At 40.1% G+C, this 22,481-nt stretch overlaps 1 protein-coding gene across 2 annotated transcripts in view; it reads left to right on the forward strand.

Moving 5' to 3' along the window:
* The first annotated feature begins 7,099 nt into the window (after positions 1-7,099).
* STK32B (serine/threonine kinase 32B) overlaps positions 7,100-22,481 on the forward strand; it is a 182,993-nt gene continuing 167,611 nt past the window's right edge. The window contains exon 1 of one of the 2 annotated variants that reach the window (XM_067297180.1): positions 7,100-7,216. In XM_067297180.1, coding sequence (XP_067153281.1) covers positions 7,141-7,216 — 76 coding nt within the window. In that variant the 5' untranslated portion in view covers positions 7,100-7,140. The remainder of the gene's footprint in view (positions 7,217-22,481) is intronic. The other variant, XM_067297181.1, reaches the window with a different exon arrangement.

A 22,481-nucleotide genomic window follows, 5' to 3' on the forward strand; every position in this document is an offset into this window, starting at 1 on the left:
GTCTGCACACGATGTATGTGCATGCAGCGAAGACCAATCTCTTTTTGTGCTGACAATGCTAAAGCTTGACTCTGCTCTCAAAGCAGCAGTTTCACAACATGGTATTGCCATTGACCTTAATAGAACACACACACAAATAATCTTGCAGAGAGCTGAAACCAGGTTTCTCAAATCCCAATCCAGTTGGGTTTTGCTTTATCATAAAGGTGGGCTTCAAAACTTCAGTTGCGCCAAGGAAGGAACTTACAAAAAATTTTCACAAGTCTTACATGGTATTTTTGTGCTGAGGGAAATACATAATGCATATTAGGTTGAATTCCACAGAAGCAGGTAAAAACTACAAAGAAACAAAATGCTTTCTATTTTGAGTGATTTCTACTACATACTGCAGTGAAAATTGCTTAGGGTTTATCAATCTGTGATTTACTGTAACAGTGTCAAATGACAAGGTACGCATAATGGAAGTGATCAGGCTGTAGCTGAAGTCAATTGCAAAAACATCAGTCAGTAGCAATACATCAGAACTAGAGCCAAAAGTTCTGGCGTTGTAATCATTCCTGACCTCTGATTCCAATAACTTTAGTTTCTTTTCACTCCTTGAATATGCACAGGAAGTTCACTTCATTTCTATAGATAATCAAGTTTTCTGTGGGACTCCAGTGCTTTGAGGACTATTTCCAGGGCCAGTGCTCTCTGGAATGGTATGTGCTCAGCATATAAGCAATTTAGTCTGTTTTGATTACTTGTGTGATATCATGGTATTTCACAGATAACCAACATACAATAAATAAGACTAGTTCCTAACTAGAAGCCCAAGCCCAAGCTACTGCAATTTGGACCAGATGTATTCAATGTAGCGCAGCACGGACTGTTGAATCATTATCAGCTTAAGCTTCTGTGTAAGTAGATAGTTCTATTTTATCTCTAATACACTAATTACACGGGCACATTAGATATTCTTGCATTTATATCCAGCACATTTTTAAAGATACTGTGTTCAAGGCTTTTGAGCTATCCTCAAAGCTAGTTTGGGTCTCTAGGAAACCCTGAGTTTGGTGTAGCGTGAGCGTAGTGCAGCTGTGATGGAACGATCAGGTTTGGGAGAGGAAAGAATCTAGATCAGTATTGCTTGTGAGGCGCTTCTCTTAACCACTATGGACACAAAACAGCTAAAGTCCTTATATTCTGTGGAACTTGTAAATGCAGTGCAAAGTGGGAACTGCCAGAATTTTAGGCATCTACCCCTAGCTCTGCTGGGACTTTGCTGCATTCAGGAGACTTTTATTGTTTTAGCTCTTTTTGGAATATGCTGGTATGAAGTAGTAGAATTGAGTAAGACCACCAAACACTGCTGTTTGCAGCACAAGCTTAGTTGGGTTCAAACTCTGCACTGTAGCTGTAGCTTAGCTGAGGTCAAACACTTTTTTTGTCCTCTCCTGAAACAAGGCTGAGCATACAGCAGGCCTCATTTTGAGTAAATGGCCAGAACTGTGCTGAGTTCACGTTGATGTAATGCAGTGAGGCAGCTGTCTGGCAGCCTTTTATAAACCTTATTGAATGGTGTTGGCCTTCCTGTAAAATGGAAGATGGGAGCAGATGCTCTTCCAGTCTAACCATGAGATTTGATCTGCGCAACCACTTGACCGTAAGTCCATTCCATGCCCTGTTACCTTGTCTAGTGGGAAGGCTGGGGCCCTATTAGGTCTCACAAAAGTTCATGCCTGGGTGATGTGTAGTGGGATTAGTGCAGAAACTCTTTAAAACTGTATTTGTCTTTAAATTTGTACCTTGAGGATGAGAAAGAGGACTGCTGGGGAAGAAGGAGTTGTTGGGAGGGCAGTTTAGGAAACCAAACTAAACCACTGCCTTGCTACAGGTCATAACTCTAGCAACGTAAAGGTAACTTTGATCTATGCTGAGATCAGTTCCAGAACTTTGTCCATTCTGGGAGTATGCCAGAGGATGCCAATTAGATTCACTGCTGCCCGTGGTAAACCTCAATTAAAACTATAGCTCTTTAACACACTCTTACTAAAACCTTAGGAGAACGGAAACAGTTTTCTCTAAATTCATCCAGGGGATGAAACGGGACTCAGTTATCTTAAACAGGGTCTGACCTTTCTTGAGTACAGCAAGTACTTATGTTTGAAGAGCGACTAGAAAACTGTCACTGTACATTTCAGGGTTCTTGTGTCTTGCTTCTTTATCAAGTATTCCCAACGCATACATTCCCCAAAATACAAATAAAAAAGGGCAGTTAAGTTTTCTAGTTTCGTATCTTCTGTCTCTTATCAACCTTTAGTGATTGGAATGAGGGGAAGGCAATCAAATATGGTTTTGAAAGCGCATGTGAGTAGATTTATCATTGCCTCAGGTGACACGTGGTAAATGGTCACCGAGTTCTTATTCCAACCCAGGGCAAAGCGGAAGAAGTTGGCTTAAACCACAGAGCCAGTTATGTCTAAACTGAGAGCACAACGACCGCATCTGAAAGCTTCTAAGTCCTTAAACTGCTTGGACCTTCTCCTGAGAGCAAATCTGACTCTCACCAGTTAACACTTTTTGGTGATTTGGAAAATCAATGAGATTGGTGCTCCTATCTCCCTGATACTCACTTTAAAATCCCGCTACCTCTTGATGAGCACAGCTGTGCCCTCCCCTAGTCTGCGCAATGGCAGTAAGGCTGCAAAGTGGCAACCTTGGGAAAGAAGAAGCAAGGAGAGGTGCTATGCACAGGGAACCTCTCAGTTTCCAAGGAGGGGACTATTTTTACCCCGTCATCTTTCATTTTTAAAATGGACACAATTTTGAAGATGCAAGATACCTTTCTAATATCTTGTTTCTTAACTCTGGGGTCGTATTCAAACATCAAAAATTTCAGTGTAAACAAGCTGCAATTTACAAATATTAGCATAACAACAGGGTATGCTTTGAAATCAAGAACTGTAAGGTCACCCTGTAAGTGTCATCAGAAGCATTTTAATACAAAAGCTGTAATCACAGAATTGCTAACTACTGACTCTAAACTACTAAAATGCCCTAAGGGAAGTTTTATAGTGCAAAGGAATGTAATCATGTTTGTGTGGTGTGTGTGTTTTTTTTTTTTATTGCAAACTGCATGGAGGTCTGAAAAATCACTATTAATCTAAGACATATGACTTAAATGAAAATGTAAAATAATATCTTATAAAGATGTTCATGCTGATTGCAGCTTCTGATTTACAGGGAAAAAGCCTAGCTCTATCAGACTGTCCTTTCCCCTATCAAAAATGTTGATGTTAAAAACAGAACATATTTTTAAAAGTAAAACATCGTTTATCTCAAGCAAAACTGGATGATCTTTAAGGAGAGTAGATGAGCATGGGAAAATTGGATTCGGTTCTGGTGTTGCAATACTTACAAATTTTGACTGCAATAGCTTAGAAATATCTGTCCCAGAAGAGCGAATATTGAATTGTCTTGAAAATGTTTAGGCTTCAGAGAGTTTTATTGATATGCATGATGTTATGATATAGGATTTCAGGCTTAATTTCTGATTTACAAAAACAATTGGGAAAAACACATGAGTGATTGTTCTTGAAGAACTGTTGCTAAAATTGAAGCAGATGCAGTGGTATTCTGGTTGTTCTGGGTAACCTAAAATAAAATAAAATAAAAAAGACACTTATGTTATGTATCTGTTCAGCGCTTAGAATATGTTTAGTGTCGCAAAGGACAAAGCGGAGCCCAGGACCCTGTGAATAAGCACCTATATTTTCAAGGATTGCTATTACTCATATTGAAGGTACTAGAAAATTGCCATTGATTTCCTCAGGTCTATGCCGGGCCTGCAGCACACATCTAGCCTTGATGCCTTCTGTTCCAATGGATGCCATTAGGAGAACAACATTTGATTTAGTAGCAGAAACACTGATGCTACCAGGAAGCTCATAACTTGGTACAAACAGATCTTTGTTCAGAGTATAGGCACTGTGGCAATACAATGTATTCATTGCCTTCAGAATAGCAAAACTGAAAATTCTTTTCAAATGATCTTTTTTGGTGGTTTCATATAGTAAATGACTGAAGGATAGCATCCATGCTACCCAAGTGCAGGAGTTAGAGGAATGTAATGGTATCAATTAATAAATCATGAATGATTTCATCAATACATTATTAATATATGCTAATTTTTCACATCTTGCATTAACACAGCATACTGTTTGTCTTAACCTCCTAGCTATGCGGATGTTTAAACATAAGTCAATAGTTTCCACAGACCAAGGACAAATGGATTGAAAAGCTGCCATAATCCAAATAGGAGTTAAAGACACGTCAGTCTAGTAGGACTAATTAATGAACAGAGACAATTCTTTGCTCTGTAAATTGTTAGAACTGTTTTGGTTCATGGTTGGCCTTGTCATATGAAAACATGAAGGGCATCTCAGAAGACTCATTAGACTCTCAGCGTAGATGGAAGACATTAGATGTTTAAAGAAAAGCAACTCTTGGAAATTGTTTTGAATAATTTTGTTTTGAATTAGCATTTTCTGCATGCTAAGTATTCCCAAACTGTTCCTGCCCTTCTGATGTCTATGGATGTATTGTGTGTAAAGTAGTCAGTCTGGAAGTTTGCTGTCAAACTAGCTCTTTTGCCAGTTATTTAAGGCAGGGGGGAGGTAGCTTTAAGGTACTTTCACGTGAATTGAACAAATTACACTAACTTGGTTTAAGCCCTTGGCCCAGGTAGAAGTTAACTCCTATCAATTGAAATGTGTTAAACTGTAAGTGTGGTCCTACTCTGTTGCTAATGCAAAATGAAATGGTTAACTTAAACATCTTAACATTTGCTGGTTAACGTGAAAGATAATTGTTAGCTGAAAGGCAATGATTTCTTTATATGCTATTGCTATCTTTTGATTGCATGAACATAACCTCAATAACATGGTATTGTTTCAGTTTTTTGACAGGGTAACTTAAGCTTTGCGAATGGGTGAGAAATAAACAAAAGAATAACAAAGAGCAATTGACACTTTTCTGGAATACATGTTAGATGAACAGTGTCAACTTTTTGAGAACTTCCCTATTTTGTGAACATTTTTTCATGTAAATAGTGGTAATCCAAACAATTAAGGAAGAGATATCAGATAGTGATACAATCTCACCATGTCTACTTATGGAGAGAAATCGCTGTGTCTGGATTTATTGGCTGCCAGGGTTTGCAGGCACTGCAGGTTCTGAGCCCTTAGCCACTACAAGCTCTTAGACATGCAAAGCAGGGGTTTATCCACTGTGTTCAATTCTAATCAACCTTTCTCTGAAAGGTTATAGCCAAATTATATTGTGTTCAAAGACAGGTGATACAAATAACTAAGATAGTTAAAAATCCTGAGAAGAGGCTGGAAGTTCTCATACTTTATATAGGGTTTATTTTAGGGCTTTTCCTAACCCTGTCTTCTGAAGGAAGTATGGTAGATGTTATAGGAGAGCATTAGAGCCTCTCTGCCTAGAGATGAAAATATATATGCATTGGCTTAGTGTTCCTAGTCCTTCTACCTCTTATAACAGTGGAGAAACCATAAGTGAAACTTCTGTTTCATTTTCTTCTACAGGTTTCTCCTATAGGAAATGCACAGACTTTCAGATACTATAGAACGGTACATTTTCTTTCTACCTGTTTTCCCTCTGGTAGAAGCTTCACAGGTAAGCCTTCCACTGCTTGCCACTAGTAACATTTAAGGTGAATATTCACAGGAGGATGCTATTTCTGTGTAGAAATGTCAATAATATTTCTAGAAAGATCTCACTACTTGCTATATAGCAGGTGATGTGTGTGGTACCTCGAGGCAATAAAGTCATTTCAGGATACTCAAGCTGAAATGTGTGTGTGTGTGTGTGTGTGTGTACTTATAATTGATTCACTGTCTTTTTTGTGCACGTGCAGAATGACAAGCAGGAAGGCCCTCGGTCCCTGCTCACGGCTGCCGGGAAAGGGCCGGGCGCGGGTCCAGCCCCGGGGGCGGCGGGGGCGGCCGGCAGGTGGCGCCGCGGGGCCGAGCCGGCGCGGCGCTGCGCGGAGGGCGCGGAGCGGAGCGGGCTGGGCGCGGCTGCCGGGCGCGGCTGCCGCCCGCACCGCACCGCACCGCACCGCACCGCGCCGCCCGGGCCGGGCCGCCCCGCTGCCCTCGGCGGTGCCGCCTCGGGAGGCCGCCGTGGGAGCGGCCGCGCCCCGCCGGGCCAGGCTGCGCCTTCCCCGCCTCAGGCCCCCCGGGCGACCCCTCGGCGCGGGGGCCCGGAGGGAAGAAACAGCGCGGGCTGGGGGGAGGCAGTGTCCCTTTCTCTCTCCCTTTCTCTCGCTCTTTTTTTTTTTTCTTCCCCCTTCTTTACCCCTTTCCTGTCAACTCAGCCGAGTTCGGAAAACCGGCTCGGTCCCTCCCAGCTGCCGGAGAGAGGACCGACCCCCCCCCCCCAAAATCAGGAGGCAGAAATTTATCTAGACCCAGTACAGCGTTTACCCCCCGCGCCCTCTTCAGGAGCCCGCAGCTCCCGGTACCCGGCCGCTGCGGCCGGCGAGGGGAGATCCCGGCGCGTCCCGGGGTGGTGCCGCTCCCCAGGGGCGGCCCGGGCGGCCACCAACTTCTCCGGGCGGCGGGAGCAGCTCCGTCCGCGTCCCCTCGGGCAGCGCTCGGGGGTGCGGGGGGGAGCAGCCCCGGCCCCATCCCCGGCCCCGGTGGCGGCCGTTCTTGGCGCCGGGGCGCGGGGCTCTGCGCCAGCGCTGGGAGGGGGCGCGGCGCTGCCCGGCCGCCGGGTTTCGGAGGCGGCAAAGCAGCGGGAGGATCCGCGAGGATCCAGGTAGATCCAGCTTTTACCTCTCGCCACAAGCCACCATCAGCAGGACCTCCGCCCTCCGCCTCCCCCCTCCCCTCCCGCCGTCCCTTCCCCCCGCTCCCCGCTGCCCCTCCGCTGTGCAAGATGGATCAAGTTAGTGAGCGGTAGCCGCGCTCCCCGCCGCGCATCGCCGCCGCGGTCGCAGGGCGGTTTCCAGCCCGGCGCTGCGGCGGCGCAGAGCGGCGGAGCGGCGGCGGGCCGGGACCCCGCGGCGGCGGAGCTGTGCCGGCGGCGCCGGGCGGGCGCTGCGGGCGGCTGGCCCCGCGGCGGGGCATGCGGAGGAGGCTGCGGGCGGCCATGGGGGGCGGCCACTCCCACCGGGCGCCCGTCTTCGACGAGAACGAGGACGGTGAGTGCGGAGCTGTCCGAGGTGCCGCCCCGGCGCCGCGCCCCGCTCCCCCGGCCGCGGCGGAGGCGGCGGCGGCGGCGGCGGCGGCCGGGAGCGCTCGCTTCGCCGGCTGCCTCTCCCTGCGAAACCCCGCAGACCGCCCGCTCGCTCTCGGTGAAACTCCCCGGGGAAGCGGAGGGAAACCCCACCTTTTGCTTAGGCACCCGCGCTAATGGCACAGATTTGGGCTCGTGTCTCAGCTAGTCTCAAGTCTAGCGCGCTGTCGCTGGGATTTTAAGCACATGGCAGGTAACTTCGTACGTATCTTTGTGCATCGTTTTGGAAATGGATGCCCACTCTCGTGCTGCTGTTGTTTGTAGCTGACTCCTTGCCCTAATGCCCATTTTAAATGGCGATATCTCTTTCAGTCTGTATACTTCTTTTACCACCTTTACTTTCTGAAACTTTTTTTAGCTTGTTCTGTTACTTAAAGATTTTCTCCTCTCCTAGATGTCATGCAAAGTGTATCCTGCAAAGTTTTTGGCAGACAACGGAAAATTTTGTATTAAATGCTGTGATTCTTCACTATTTATGCATTTCCTTATCATTCTCACATAAATAGAACATATTTAACTGGACTTATGTGACTGTGTTTAAGTTAAAACCATTTAGGTTTTTAAGCAAAGAGAACACTGTCCTTTTAAGAAGCAGTAATTAAGTAGCAGTATCATCACCAGAAATGCTTTAAATATTACATCTTGTTGTGCGTCTGTACAATTTATGCTTGATTTTCAAGATATTCCTTTCCCAATATATTTTATTATGAGGTGGTTGTGCCTCAGCAGACTCTATCACACTGCTTTGGTTTTCTAAGGTTCATAACAGGTCAGTAACACATATACTCTTCCCTAAACATTCAGAACACAAGGACATGTTGGTATTGTTTTACTAGGACGGAGGAAATATATTAAACACATTTAAAGTGCATAAAAGGGTGGCTACCCATTTACTTGTACTTAAGACAATTAGCATTCTCTGTTACTTGGCAAAGCTTGGTGAGGTTTTGTTAACAAAACTTCATTGCCTGCATGGAGTATGGTACACTTTATTTACTATTTGACTATGTTTTGTGATGCAATAGTTGTATTTTTTCTTTAGCAATATCAAATTTCAGTCATTTGCCATAAGTCATGTTAGCTAAACAAACGAGAGAGAAAGAAACCACCCCTCAGTGTAAAATCCTAATGGTGACCAGGTACAATTAGTCTTGTAAACCCTGAAGCTTGCCAAGAAACATCCAAGGCTGAAAGTATGGTGTAAATTGTGTGTGGACATCTCAAGGTAAAAATTAGCTGCGCATTTGCCTTTATGAGAGTTTTGATTGGACTCTCTTGAGCTAGCTGCTTCTATGAATTATTACCACATTTTTTGCATGAGGCAAATCTGTGGTTGTTTTTTGTACAAAATGAACAAGGTTCAGTAATGAGTTACTACAGAGAAGACTTCATACCACTTTGTTCTTTTTCCTTCAGAAAAAACATTTCTGTGATGCAACCGTTATTAATACCTATTTAAAAAAGCACACAGCATAAAGTATTGGTGGCTTTCTATTAGATCATTATTTACTGTTTGCTTCTTTTACCCATTGTGAAAATTCCTAACATCATCTCATATTTCTCTTAAGACATTATGCTTAATACAACCATCCAGTCTGAAAGAATCCATTGCTTTTGAAACACTAGTCTATTTTCTATGGTGCTTATAAATTATTATTTGGAATGGGATTTTCCCAAGTACCTAAATAATATAGGAAAACATATCCTCTTTGAAAACTTGCCTTACAAGGTTTAACCCAAAACTGAGCTGTATTTCATATTCAAGAATCTACAAGAATCACTTCAAGAAACTACAAGAATCACTCTTTTGCACAATATTGGACTCAGTACAAAGTTAAAAAAAACACAGTAGCAAAGGAAAGTAGATTCATTTCTTGAGATGGTATACTTTTGCTCAAGAAGGACAATACTTATCAATTCCAATACAACCAGAATAAATGTGTTATATAGGGATATATAGGCACAATAGAAACAAACTATTTAATGTATTTTACGTAATGTCAGAGCTGCCTTCTAAAATGAGAAAACTAAGCAAAAAAATTGTCATTTTATGTTCATGCAAGTTAATGTTAAATGTAGAAAAAAACATGAATGTCAGAGAGCTTTAAAGCAACTTTGTTAAATGGTTCACTGAATCAGTAACTTTCTACCTGAGTTTCAAAAAAGTATATGGAAATAGCTTGGGAGGTGCTGCCTAACAAGCCTGGAGAGTATCTGCACTCATGCTTCCTGTTTGATGAGAATAGGTCCTGATCCATTGAGCAGGCACTGATCTATCAGGCAGAAAACTAAAAGCTGTATGTAGACCTCCCACTGTGTTTGGAATAATAAAAATGATCCAGCCAGAAGCTGGAAGGCATGTTGTAAACCATGTTGTTCAGTCCCCAGTTATCACAGACAGCACATCACATCATTATAACATATTGATCTTTCTAAAGGTCATAATACATAGCATTTTTTAAACTGTATTGGTCCTCTATGTCCTATTTTTGTTAGAAGGATCTTCCAGAACTTCATTCTTCTAAAGATTAGAAACATTCCGGCTTCTAGATTAAAGGCATTCTTGACCTGTTTATATGATTTATATTTACTTCTATTTTTTGTTAGCTTAAACAGCCGTTCACCCTCCATGATGATTACCCCAGTGCATTTTAGATAGCAAAAGTTTCCCTTCTCAACCTTTTTTTTGTAGGAAAACCTCTTCTAGTTTTCTTTCTACTGCCTTCCCTTTCCCTGAGTCTTTCATCTGCATGTATTCAAACTCATCTTGATTACACACAGCTAGCCTAAATTATACACAGTATTGCAGGCAAATTTCACCAAGACCTTTTACAGAAAATAATACTTCCTGATCTCTACTGGAAATAGCTTTCCTGGTACAGTCTATAATTGCACGCGCCCTTTTCATGGACATATCATACAGATAATTCATAGTCATCTTGTGATCAGTTAGCCCACCAGTCCCCTGTTCAGTAATTTCTACTGATGAGCTCCAATTTGCAGCAGAAATTCTTGATAATAGCTCCTATGTGCATGACCTTGCATTTTGCACCATTGAATTTCAGACCATTTCTATTGTTCATATCCTCAAGATGATCACACTCTTTTTTCCCTTGTATTGTTCTGATTCTCCATTATTTTAACAATGCTTTGTAGTGTCGCCGCTTTCATTAGCTCAATGCCAGTTTTTGAGTCCGCTGTATATTTTGTGGAAATATTCAATTGGATCATTTCCAGACCTCATCTTCTTTGCTGGTAACCCACTTCAACTAGACATTTCCCATATAAACATAACATTGTTTCCCAGCTTACATTTTGTCAGCTAATCCCCACCTTGTTCAGCTTTGCTGGTGCTTTCTTATACTTTCGCTCTGCTGGAATACAGTCAAATGAAATCTAACAGAACTCTACCTTCTACAAAATAAGTTTCTCATCAAGGGGAGGTATCTGGTTATTCTCACACAACTGACTTCTGGTAAACCCATGACAATTTTTTTCTTATTCTAGCCCAGGTTAAAGCACAGCAATAGCTAGGAAAAGCCAGTGAACAGAGTTATTTGTTTGCATAAAGCTTATACTCTGGCTGAAGAAGGTCAAAGGAAAAATATGTTTCGTTTCTTGATTTTTATTGCTGTACAGATTGGGTAGAGATAACCAGATCTGATGTAGCAGCTCCACTACCTCTACTCAAAGTTAGATGCTTTAATGGGTTTGGACTGTAACTTTTTTTCAGACATTTAAAAAGTGTTTTCAAGCTAGATACTACAGTGTCTACAATGTCTGATCAATCCAGTGTGAAAGTAAAAGGAAAACAGTTTCACTTTTGTTAATACTCATGAAGCAAAAGAATTTTGACTCCATCCACTCTGAATATTTCCTGTTCTCATGAAGGAAATAAAACAACCATCCTCTCCTGAACAGGTGCCTCCTGTATAAATAGCAGAACAGAAAAGGAGTGCTTCTTTCCTTGTGTTCAAGTGTTTGGAAATAAAAATAAGTTCACACAAATGGAAATAGAGGACGAGAGGAATATTCACCTCTAATAATAATAAATGTAAATATGTTATTTGCATATTCTCAGTAAATATCATAAGTAACAAATAAGCCAACAATAGCCTTGTGATTGTGTAGAGTATCTTTTATGCTAGATTTGCTTGACTCTGCTCCATGAAGCCTGTAATGATATTTGACAGGTGAAAGTGAAATAGTAGAAAAGACTCATTTAGAAAGGCTCACAAGAAAGATTACTATTACCAAAAGGTAATAACAGATATTTGTGTATACTATAGAGGAAGATACAGAAGAAAGAATAGGAAGCATATGTGTTAGAGGCTGGAAGCTGGACCTTTGACCTGATCTGACAGTTGCATTTGTTTTTGATGATTTTGGGCTTTAAAAGCTGGGTTTGGTATAGTTACTTTTAGAAACAAGTGCACTACACTTTTTAAAAGCTTGGGTTTTTTTTACAGTAAGTGACTTTACTCTTAAAGCAAATTTGTGTTTCCAAAACACCTTTCACTGAGCATCCTGAAGCCATAAAGCTTTCACACTGCTTTGCAGAGGTCAGTGTGACATGCTGTGTCTCAGTACTATAATCCTGTAGGAGGGAAACGAGGAGTAGCAACGTGCCTTGGCTTATTTCTACATAGGGAGTCTCTGATTCAGTGTAGTGCTTATGTATCTACTTACCTCTACGCAAGTGCTGAAGTCCCACTACTTTGCCTGAGTCATTAGGCTTCTTTCTGCTACAGTATCACAACCACAGAGCTCAGTACAAGTTTTTTGTACTAAAGAATAGAGGATCCATTCTCCTGGGTGAAGTTTTAAATTCTAAGTTGTAATTTTAAATTTGATTTCTACCTCTCCTCTTTAGAAAAGTCTTCAGATGACTCTCAGCTTAAAGCAAGGATTTTAAGTTGAGACTAAGGTGAGTCACAGAAAAGGTCATAATTAAATGACCAGCTGCCCAAAAGAACATCTTACACTAACAGCACACACAATAGATACAGATCCTAACAAAAAGGCCTGCAATTAATACAGATTCAGGTAGCTAAATTCAGAACATAATGGGTAAGTTTATACAAAATACGGTAGAAGCTGAAGATCTATAGAAGTGACATAGGGAAAACTGCCATACAAGGGTTTCACTTGGAGCCAATTTACAGAAATGGTTAAACGCAAAATGAGTCAGATTCAAAATACAGTATGCAGTATCCAGTTATTGTCAGTGATAGGGCAGTTCTCATCTGCCTGCTGTGACAAAGCTATAATAGCTAATGTAATATACTACAGCCACATAGCAGCTGCAAGAAGCTCAAATCCTGAAGCTAATAATGTATTATTTTCAAACTAATTATTTCGTAAGAAATAGCCCTAAAGAATGGTTATGGCAAAATAAGTCAAATAGAAGCTTCAGAATCTAAATAAAGTTCCTTCGTGAAAGTAACAGGTATAGGGTGGGATTCATATGTCAGCTGGATTTTTGTCCATGCAATTTTTACAGGGTAGTTATGTGTCATTTTACTGTTTCCTTTGAAAAGATGAATATTCTAATTCCTTGTTAGAACTGGATTAGGTAGGAATGCCACATTGTGACTTATAAATGCTCTAAGGCAGTTCTGTGTCTTAAAAAGGGATAAAACACAGCTTTTTTAAGGCATTATGTTATGCTAGATAACAACTATTAGAAAGAAAGATAAAAAAATCAAGACCACTTTTTTTTTTTAGTTTATGGCCATGCTGTTATACGATTTTATTTGTCAAAGTTTAGAAGTGAATTCATCATTATGTGTAGTGCAATATGTTTCAGAAATCATAATGCTTCTGAATGCCATAATGCTTTGTCTTTGCAAACACAGAATAAAATAGTGATCACTATTGAGCTTGCAGCTGCAGCATAGTATGAGACAATAGGAAGATATGGACAGAAAGGAGAACTCAGAAGAGCAATATGACAATACCAGACAGTGAGATAGGCACCAACTGCCTTACTGTTGTCAAGTGTTTGCATGGCCTGTGGCAAAGCAGATTAAGAAAGGTATTATGGCATTGTAACCATTCTCAGTCATTATCTTCCTGACTCAGCCTCCTTTAAGGTGTTGGTATGGTGTACACAAATAGTGTCGACCTCTTCAGACACTAAATGACAGTTGTAGTGAGGGTTAATATTAGATCCCAGATTTCCCTTTTCCACAGGGAAATCTGAAGAAAAGCAGGACAAATCTGTCACTTCCATTTTAGCTTCTTGCTCCTTGGTCCCTCAAATTAACTGCATGTGCATGCCTGAAAATGTTGTGCAGTCTGATTCTCTCACACTGTCAGGATTAGAACCAAGCCTCTTTCAAGTGGCAGCTAAAGTATTTACCAATTTTACTTCCACTGTCCCGAACACCCAGATTCAGCACAACATCTGCCAGCAACGGCTTAAAGATGGACTAGATGATTTGTCAAGATCCTTTCTAAACATATTTCCTATGATTTCATGATTTGATTTTCTGTTTTGATGGACATGTTCTTGTCAGAAGCAAGACCTCTGTCTTAAATAGAAAGACACTGTATAGGTCTCTGCCTTCCAAATTTTGCACAGGTGGTTGGCATGGTAGCTACCACTGAAAGTGTTAAAGAATTTCTGAGTGACTTGTTCTCCAAAAAGCATAAGTGCTCCGGAAGCATAACATTTTACCCAAATTGTTCCGTATGTGTTATGTAGTGTTCATGGAACTCAGGATAGGCTTTTTGAGTAATCAAGAATAAATAATTCACGGCAAGCAAGATAATCCAACCCAAGATTAGGGAGAACTCCCAATATCAAAGAAACTGGGAGAAAATAAGATTCTTATGTGTATCTCAACCCCATTGCTTTTGCAATCACTCCTTTCCAAATTCATAAATTATGTCTCCCATCCCTGCTGTAAATGGCTCTTGCAGTGAAAATTTCAGGTCCTGTTCCTGCAGCTGTGCTGCTGTGGTTTTCTTTGCCAACAGAGTAATCTTTCAGAGAGCTGTGTTCTGCCAGACTAGAGAAGCTACATGGTGTAAAAGGAAGCAGATTCGAAAATCCAGTGTACCTACACTGACTTTTTGTTGGTAGGGAGCTGCGGGTTGCTGTGGAGGAGAGAACCAACAGCACGATAGGCTTAGGCATATATAATGTCTATATTACAAGCTTAAAGACTATCATGAGCAGCAGTTAGGAGGTAGAGTCTGAACATTTGAATATCTCCTTACTGACTTCTGTGCAACACTTTAAAAAAAACCTATCTTTGGAAAGCTTGCTCAGGATGTGAGATTAGTTGTAGCAAAATATCTGAAAAAGCTTTTTTTTTTTTTTTAACATAGCTGCATTGTGTCCAAAAGTATGGGGGTATTAAAGTTGCTCTATAGTGCAATATCAGCTCACTTCCAGTTGCATTCAACAGACCAATCTTTCAGTTCTGCCAGGGACACCATCAGGCTGACAACACTCATTCTTTGCTGACATGTCCCAGAAGAACAATGAGGAAGAGCCGCACTTCCTCCCATCCGGCTCTCATGTGACATCCCAGAGGTCATTAGCTACATTTGGCATGAAAGTGAAAGAGTTCCTTGATGTGGCTGTGGGTTACAAAACCAGCAATAACGTGGGAATGCAGTTTTTTTGTGACTCTTAAGTAACATTCCCTTCAGTGAAAGGAGGGAAGTTCAGCCCTGAATGAAATGTTGCCCCCAGCTGAACTAGAACATGATTGAGAAAATCTTAGGAAGAAAAAACAGTGAGATATTATGATCTTGCTTATAGATACTCAAAGAAAGTAGGTCCTATCTCACCAGGACTGTCTTTATATAATCTCTTCTGAATGTGGGGATGAAAACCAAGAACTGTGGGATTTTGCTAGCCAAGCACAAGACTCTTTCCTTTTTTTGTGGATTCCTCATGAAATGGCAAGGCTGGGAAAGCAGGAGGAGGAACCCTCCTGACGCTAAGCCTAGTGGGTAGTGACTTCTGGGACCAAGCATGGGGGAGCAGAGAAGGGGAGAAAAGATTGTCATGTTCGTTTTTGAGATGTCACAGTATTTTGACTTCACTGAAATGAGCTAATGCTGAGATGGTGGGGAAGGTGTGGAGGAGGAAATGTTGCCACTGAGCTCAATCAATACAAGGTAAAAAATTCCCAAGGGGATATTCAGGGCAAGACAAGGAGACCTTCAAGTTCAGCCTGGTAGGGGGAGCTCAACAGACAGTTGCTTATCATGGTAAAATATGTGAGGAGAAGAGACACAAATGGGAATGGGTAGTGCAAATTAATCATTGAATTCAGCAGAGAGACGGGGACTTTCTGGTAGGGTAGAGTACGACCAAGGGTAGAGTAGCTATAGTAAGCAGTGTGCGCTGGGCAGTTCGGCTGATCTCTCTTGAGTTCTGCTTAATTTCATGAGCTAGTTATTAAGTCCATTACCTTAAGCTGCATTCTTACTACCCAATGTAAGGCTAAATATGAGCCTTTGTTGAATTTTCTGCCCTATTTGTTAACAGTATATACATGTGTTTATGTGTTTCCTGACAACAGGAAAAGGTTTTTTTGTTATTATTATCCTGCAAAGATCAAAACCTTATGCTGGCAACCAACGTTATTTTTCTGACCAAATCCTATTCTGAATTTCCTTAGCTTCAATGCAAATTTTTCATGTATAATACAGAATGTTTGCAGAAACAGAATAGGTTAACATTTGTGGATTTTCTTCTCCTTTCATTAAAGAAGAACAGAAGTTCAATCTCTAATATACTACTTATTTTGAAGACTAATACCGTCTTCAGTGTGTCTCCATTTGATGCTAGGAATCTGCTTACTGTTTGAGAAATGCTTGTTCATTTCACATTGTATCTGCAGATGAGTGCTGATGAGACCCAAGATGCTCATGCCTTCTCAGTACGCAAGAAGGTTGAACGCTACAGTATCACTTAATATATTTGTCAGGGCCTACAGCTGAGTCAATTAATATGGTATTTCATGGAACTCCTTTCAACTTCACTTCAAAGTATGCAAAATTAATGTTTCACTGGATTCCCCCTCACTCCAAGTTCTTACTCTTCTTCTTCTTATGTTTTGGAGTATGTAGCAGATGGCCTTTTATTGCACTTCCTCTTTGCAAAAAGTTATTGATAGATACTTTGTCTATGAGTAGATAGATTGTAGAGGAAAGGATGAAGGTGTCTGTTGCTTCACTGATGACTACTACCAGTTTTTCAGATTCTTTGCTTAGCGGAATCTGACAGAGAAGGAAATTGCTACATGTAACCTGTTTTCAGGATGTCCTTGGGAAAATCTTAGTGTTATATATTGGTCTGTTCCCTTGGGCAATCAGCATTCACCAGAAATGTCTGGAACAAGGAACTCTAAGAGTAGGGGTGTACTTTTGTATCACAGAGGAAAGGTCTTTCTTCCCTTTGCTATAAAAGAAATTCTTTTCCACCCCATTACCAGAAGACTGGCTTGCACTCTAAACATCTCACACTTGATCAGTTTGACCTCATCTTTAGCTTCCTTCATTTCCACATTGGCTCTTATCAACCTGTGTTGTTATAAGTAAATCAAACATCCAAATGGACAGGCTAGGATTTGTAAGGCACTTAGTTTTGTTTTTGACCTCTGGAAATTTCAACTCTGTAAAATATGTTCATAAAAATAGGATGCCTCTTCTTAAATCACTGGCTTGGCTCTAGAGATTGTCATCTTTCTACTTTTTTCAATCTGGCATTCTTTTGTCTATCAGGAAATCTTCATAGCGGTATGCACCAAGGAAAGCTTACTGGAGAGTTAGGCTTATTGCACTTGTATCTATTCAGTCCATTTCCCCCCTCACCCTTTTTTTTTTGTCAGTTTGGCATGTGCTTAGTTTCTGCTCTAACTAGTAAAAGATTCTTTCTATCTATAATCAGTTTTTCTTCCACACTCTTTTCTGTTATCTCGCACTAGTCTTGGCACAAGAGTGTCAAACTCTATAATATTTTGTTCTTAGAAATGTTCTACCCTATTTTATGACATGCTTATTAAGCATAATGTAAACACATAAATTGCTTTCATTTATTCTATAATTAACACAAAGACTTTTTCCTTTTAAACTGAAGGAACCCCTCTTGGAGTATGATTCCAAATCATTACTGGAGTTGGAGGCAGCCTATTATACAGATTTTTAAAGCTTTAATTATAACTAAATGTAGTTGATGAAACTGAAATTTATTTCCAAAATTTTATATCCCTAGAAGTATTTTATTTTAGAAAAGTTATACTATCATGACATAAAAGTCTATATTTTATATTTCATTAATCCTTTTCTACTTTCTTCTATATTGAAGATATTTAGTTTGAATACTTTTCATGAAATCTATCCTACAGCTTGGTTATCTGACTCAAACTGAAATATAAATTAAAACTGTTTTTTTTAGCCTCCTATCTCGCAAAATTTTCTTTGCTTTTGGATTTGTTTCCACTTTCTCTCTTTATTTCTCATTTTCTCTTACTTTTTTTATTCTTGCTCTTTGAATTTTGCAAAGTTTTGGGTAAGTTCTAAAACTTATATCCTTTTTTTGATCAAAATGTCTTGTCATTTTTAATTTTGCTTAAAACTGAAAAAAGTCAGGCACCAGCTTCATGACTGCATTACTAACACCACTCTGCGTAACACTGTTGTATTAAATAGCATAAATGTACTACAATAGATCATACGAAAAGTAATTTCCTTCTTTTTCTTGCTTTTGCAGTGATGGTAAGGGAACACCTACTGTTTCTTATTTAAAATCTAAAAATGCAAACTGAGTTAATCTCTCTGTTAATTATTATTTCCTTATGATATTGTTCTGCCTCCCTTGCTGAACAATGAAAACTACTCTTAGTCCCCCTGATTAGCCAGCTCCCTGGCTAACAGTTCCTCTGTTAAAGCAGAAATGTAATATAATCACAAAATCACCATTAGCCATAGATTCTGAATGTCCTCCACACTTTCCTGAAAGTATCCTAAACTTCCCTCTGGATTGTCTAATAATGTTTTCTCTTTATGTTGTGAAGATTGTATTTAGGCCTTTTGGATTTAATACACTGCCATTCCACGCTAACTGGAAGAGTTGTTTTATGTGTTAGGCTTAGATAAATCTTTTTCCAAGCTGTAAAGCCTTCAAGCTCTTTGGGGGCAGCACTACATCATAGGCATTATGATTTGTTACATGCAGCCTGAAGTCAAAGAACAAAAACTAATCAAAAGATCATTTCTGAGAAGTAGCAAAAAGTTATTATTTTAAGCCCAAGTAAGTCCAATTTTTTAGCCCCAGAAATTAGTATTTTAAGCCCAGCTTTTGGCCCATGAAGATTTCAGATACACCTATGCAATCTTAGGTACAGGACATTACTATAAAACAAAGTTAGAGTCTTCACTGAGATTGGTTTGGATAATGGAAGGAAAAAAGTAGCCAGAAGTCATATGCAGTTTCATGGTTCCTCTCTGCCCACCCTTGACATGATTTTTCAGTAACATGTCAATTATGCCATTATTTTCAACTCTTTTCCAGCTCAGTGACATGTCTTTAAGGTCTTCAGCTTAAATGTTTAAGCTAAACTATTATACTAGATTGTTTTATATTATAAATAATAATAGCAGATAAAATGTACCATATAAAGAGAAATACACTTTTAGTGTGAAAGTCTCAGCAAAAACTCATTATTGAAACTCTTTGTTGCAGTATTTATTGTTCTATCAAACAAAAATGTCACCATTAAGTGCTAGAAGACTTTTCTGGAAAAGAGTCATAGAATAGAGCATTTTTTTCTGATGATCTAAACTTTCAGCAGTGCAACCCTTGTTCTTTTGGAGTTAGAGAGCTCTCTGCTGATGGATGTGAGAAGAGAACAGCTAGAGAAGAGGCTAGCTGCCCAGGTTAGTTGTAAACCTTGGCTGTGGGTGGAAAAAAAAGTGCAAGCGATGCTGGTCTGGTGGTCAATCAAATTCTAGTTACTCCTAGGATAAAATCTTCCCTCTGAATGGCTTTTCACAAGGCTTTACTGAGAGTAAGGAGAGGTCATGTTTGTTTTTTAGAGGAGATTAGGTAACATGTAGCAGGGAAGAAATGCCATGTTGTCAGAGGTTCAGCATCAATGCTGATTGCTGCCCAGATTTCAGCCCTTTGGTTCTCCTAAGTCAGGAGTCATCAGCCCATCACACAGGTGTTGGAGGGAGCACAGGCACAAATTTTAAATGTGGTGATGGAAAGCCGCCCTTTCAGTGGGAAACATAGCTGCTGCCTCCTGCAGGGAAAAGACGCTGCTTGTGGTATTCAGTTTTATCAGTTTCCCGTGAGATGAGAACTTGAATGCTTCTCTGGGCGCACAAACACATGTGTTTCAACAACTGCAGGATCAGCTCTCAGCATCTTAACCTTCCTCAGTTAGGGGGATCGTATACATCTGTTGATCCACAAACGTACGTGGATCAATAGCATCCTGAGGCTTTGAGAGACAGTATATCCTAGATATTGCTAAGAACCTCCTGCAAAGTTATATTCTAATTTGAAATAGAAAAATGCATCCTAGCAGACCAGCCTGGGAAGATTGCTGACTGCTATCATATGCAATATGTTTCTTCCAGTCTCTAGTTATTTGAGCTGATTTGCAGTTCTTTTTCCTTCTATATTTGTTGATTGACACACTGCCTTCTCCCCCCTGTCAAAAGAGGATAGAAAATAAGCATTTTTTGTTATTTTGGAAGTTTTTCATTCTGCATTGTGAAGAAACCAAGGATTTTAAATATTTTTTTCATAAATAGCCAGAGGAAGCTCTCACATACTGATTTTTACTATCTTATCCCAGTTAGAAAAGTACAGATACAAATATATTTATAGATAATCCATATATATACACGGATGTTTTTGTAGGTGAATTACTCTCATCAAAACAAACTTTTTGTATGTGGCAGGGAACTGTAGAACTGAGTCACCAACATTCATTATTTTCATCTATCATTTATAATTAAGCTTATTTGAGATTTTATTTCTGTGATAATACAGAATTGGTATGAGTGCTTTTAGTAACACTGAGTGTTTCAGAAATTTAGACTAAAAAGCCCTCTGCTGCATCGAACAATTTTGTCTTTTGCAGTTCATTATTTGTTTGTGCTTTGCAGCTAATGACTTCTATTGTTAAAATTAGAAATTATGTTCTTGCCATTAATATTTATTGGCTACGCACCCTCAAATTCAGATGAATCTTTTAATTCATTTCTGTTGTGTGGTGATATGAGGTAGGTCTTTGTAAGTTAAGCTGGGGCTTGGAGAATCTACTGATCTGCTGCTGTCAAGGCCTGCCACCAGGCTGGGAACCGCAGCTGGTCTCAAGTCCTTCTTCTCCCCTCAGAAATCTCTGCACCAGCAGACATGAGAGCTGAGGAATGGAGCCGAGGTGGATTTGACTTATTTTGTTCAGTGTATCTATGCTTGCTTTGCTTTACATCTTTCATGTTTAGTCTCACTAGTGGATAGATGAGACTAAGGCCCAGATTTCCATATTCATATTTACTGGTTTCATCAATGCTTGGACCCATCAGCTTTGGCGTAATTGCTTGTGGTGCATTAATAAGCGTACTTTCATGACACTGAAACTATCTTTACTTCACCATTGGAAGTATTGCCCAGAGGTAATTAATGTAATGATCAGAGGATAAATAATCAGCTCCAAGTGAAAAACTGTTGCAGTTAGGTGGCCATTGTATGTACAGCAGTCAGCCCATCTCTTTCATTCTCAGTGCTAAAACTACCAATTCTTTCATTAGACATCTACCTGTAAACATCTGAGATGAAGGAATTTCAGTTGCCCTGAATATTCTACAAGTTCTTTATGAATTAATTATAGTTTTTCTACACTTTCCACACAACCCTGAAAGAAGATTGTGACAAAAAGTGAAATATCAAAAATAAAAAAGCATTTTAATATTAACTAATAATGCAGGTTGTTGCTTCAACTGAAAGGGGCACAGACTGATCGTGTTGGAACCCTGGCTCAAATTCAACAAAAGATGGATTTTGAACACGAAGGTAGGAAAGCCTTTGGGAGGCATGCAAGAGCTTTCAGTCAAAAATGGCAGACGGAATGAAGGAATTCTTATAAAATCAAATGATTCACACAGTGAAATAGTAAGAATCCTAGCTAGAATCAAAAAGAGGTCCCTTCCTGGCTGCGGTTCATTCCACAATCAAAACCATAACAATAGATTCAGGTCAGTCCTCCTGGAATCGCAGGTTTTGATTTGAGGTTCCATTTCTAAATTTACTTTTCACAAGTATAACTTAGTTTTAAAAATTTGAGATATCTATGAGTAAGATACAACTTATGAGTGCTGAAGAACATAGTGAAAGTAGTTTAACTGCAGGAGATGGATAACAATGTGTGGGTTAAAGAGTGGAATTAATGAAAAAGATCCAGCCCTCTTAAAAGTAAACTTTCTTTTATTTAAACAGACCATGGCAATTTGACTAGTATAAGAGGCATCTAGCTTCTGATAGTTGGTAAGGCACTTCTTCATGCCCATTCTTTATTGATATCCTAGTAATGGAATACTTGATATTTACTGTAACGCTTCCATATTGGAGTGCATTTAAATGCACTCACATACTCCCTGCCCATCGTGTTAATTCAGTTCTCATGGCTTTTTCACACAGGTCTCTTCACAGCAGTCTGAGTCGAGGCTGAGCTGAAATGGGGTCCTGGGCCCATGGGCAGTTTGCAGGGGGAGACTGGTCAGGGTCAGTGAGGCCCATTAGTGTCCTCAGGGCCCTGAACAGACACAGGTTGTTTTTTAAGCTGATATTTGTGACTTTTTTGATGAGGACGAGCCATGAGAAACAAATGCCTGGACATCATCAGAAAAGCTCCTTAATGTTCTTGAAATTTTTGCTATTTCAATACTATTTTCAAATCCCAGAAGATAAATCAGACCTGGACAGGCATATTTACAGCCGGTAGGTTTGTCTGCTTCTTTGGAAAGGTTTTTACTGAGAGAACATCTCTACTCTCAAACTGATGAGCAATAATCTTACAACGACAAACGAAAAACAAGCCTACTGCTCCACACTTCAGGCACACTTCTGCTACAAGTTACAACTGACGTCATTCATTTGAAGACCATGGGGTTGGTTTGGGTTTAAAAACAGT

The sequence above is a fragment of the Apteryx mantelli genome, chromosome 5 (assembly GCF_036417845.1).
Source record: "Apteryx mantelli isolate bAptMan1 chromosome 5, bAptMan1.hap1, whole genome shotgun sequence".
NCBI classification, from domain to species: domain Eukaryota; kingdom Metazoa; phylum Chordata; class Aves; order Apterygiformes; family Apterygidae; genus Apteryx; species Apteryx mantelli.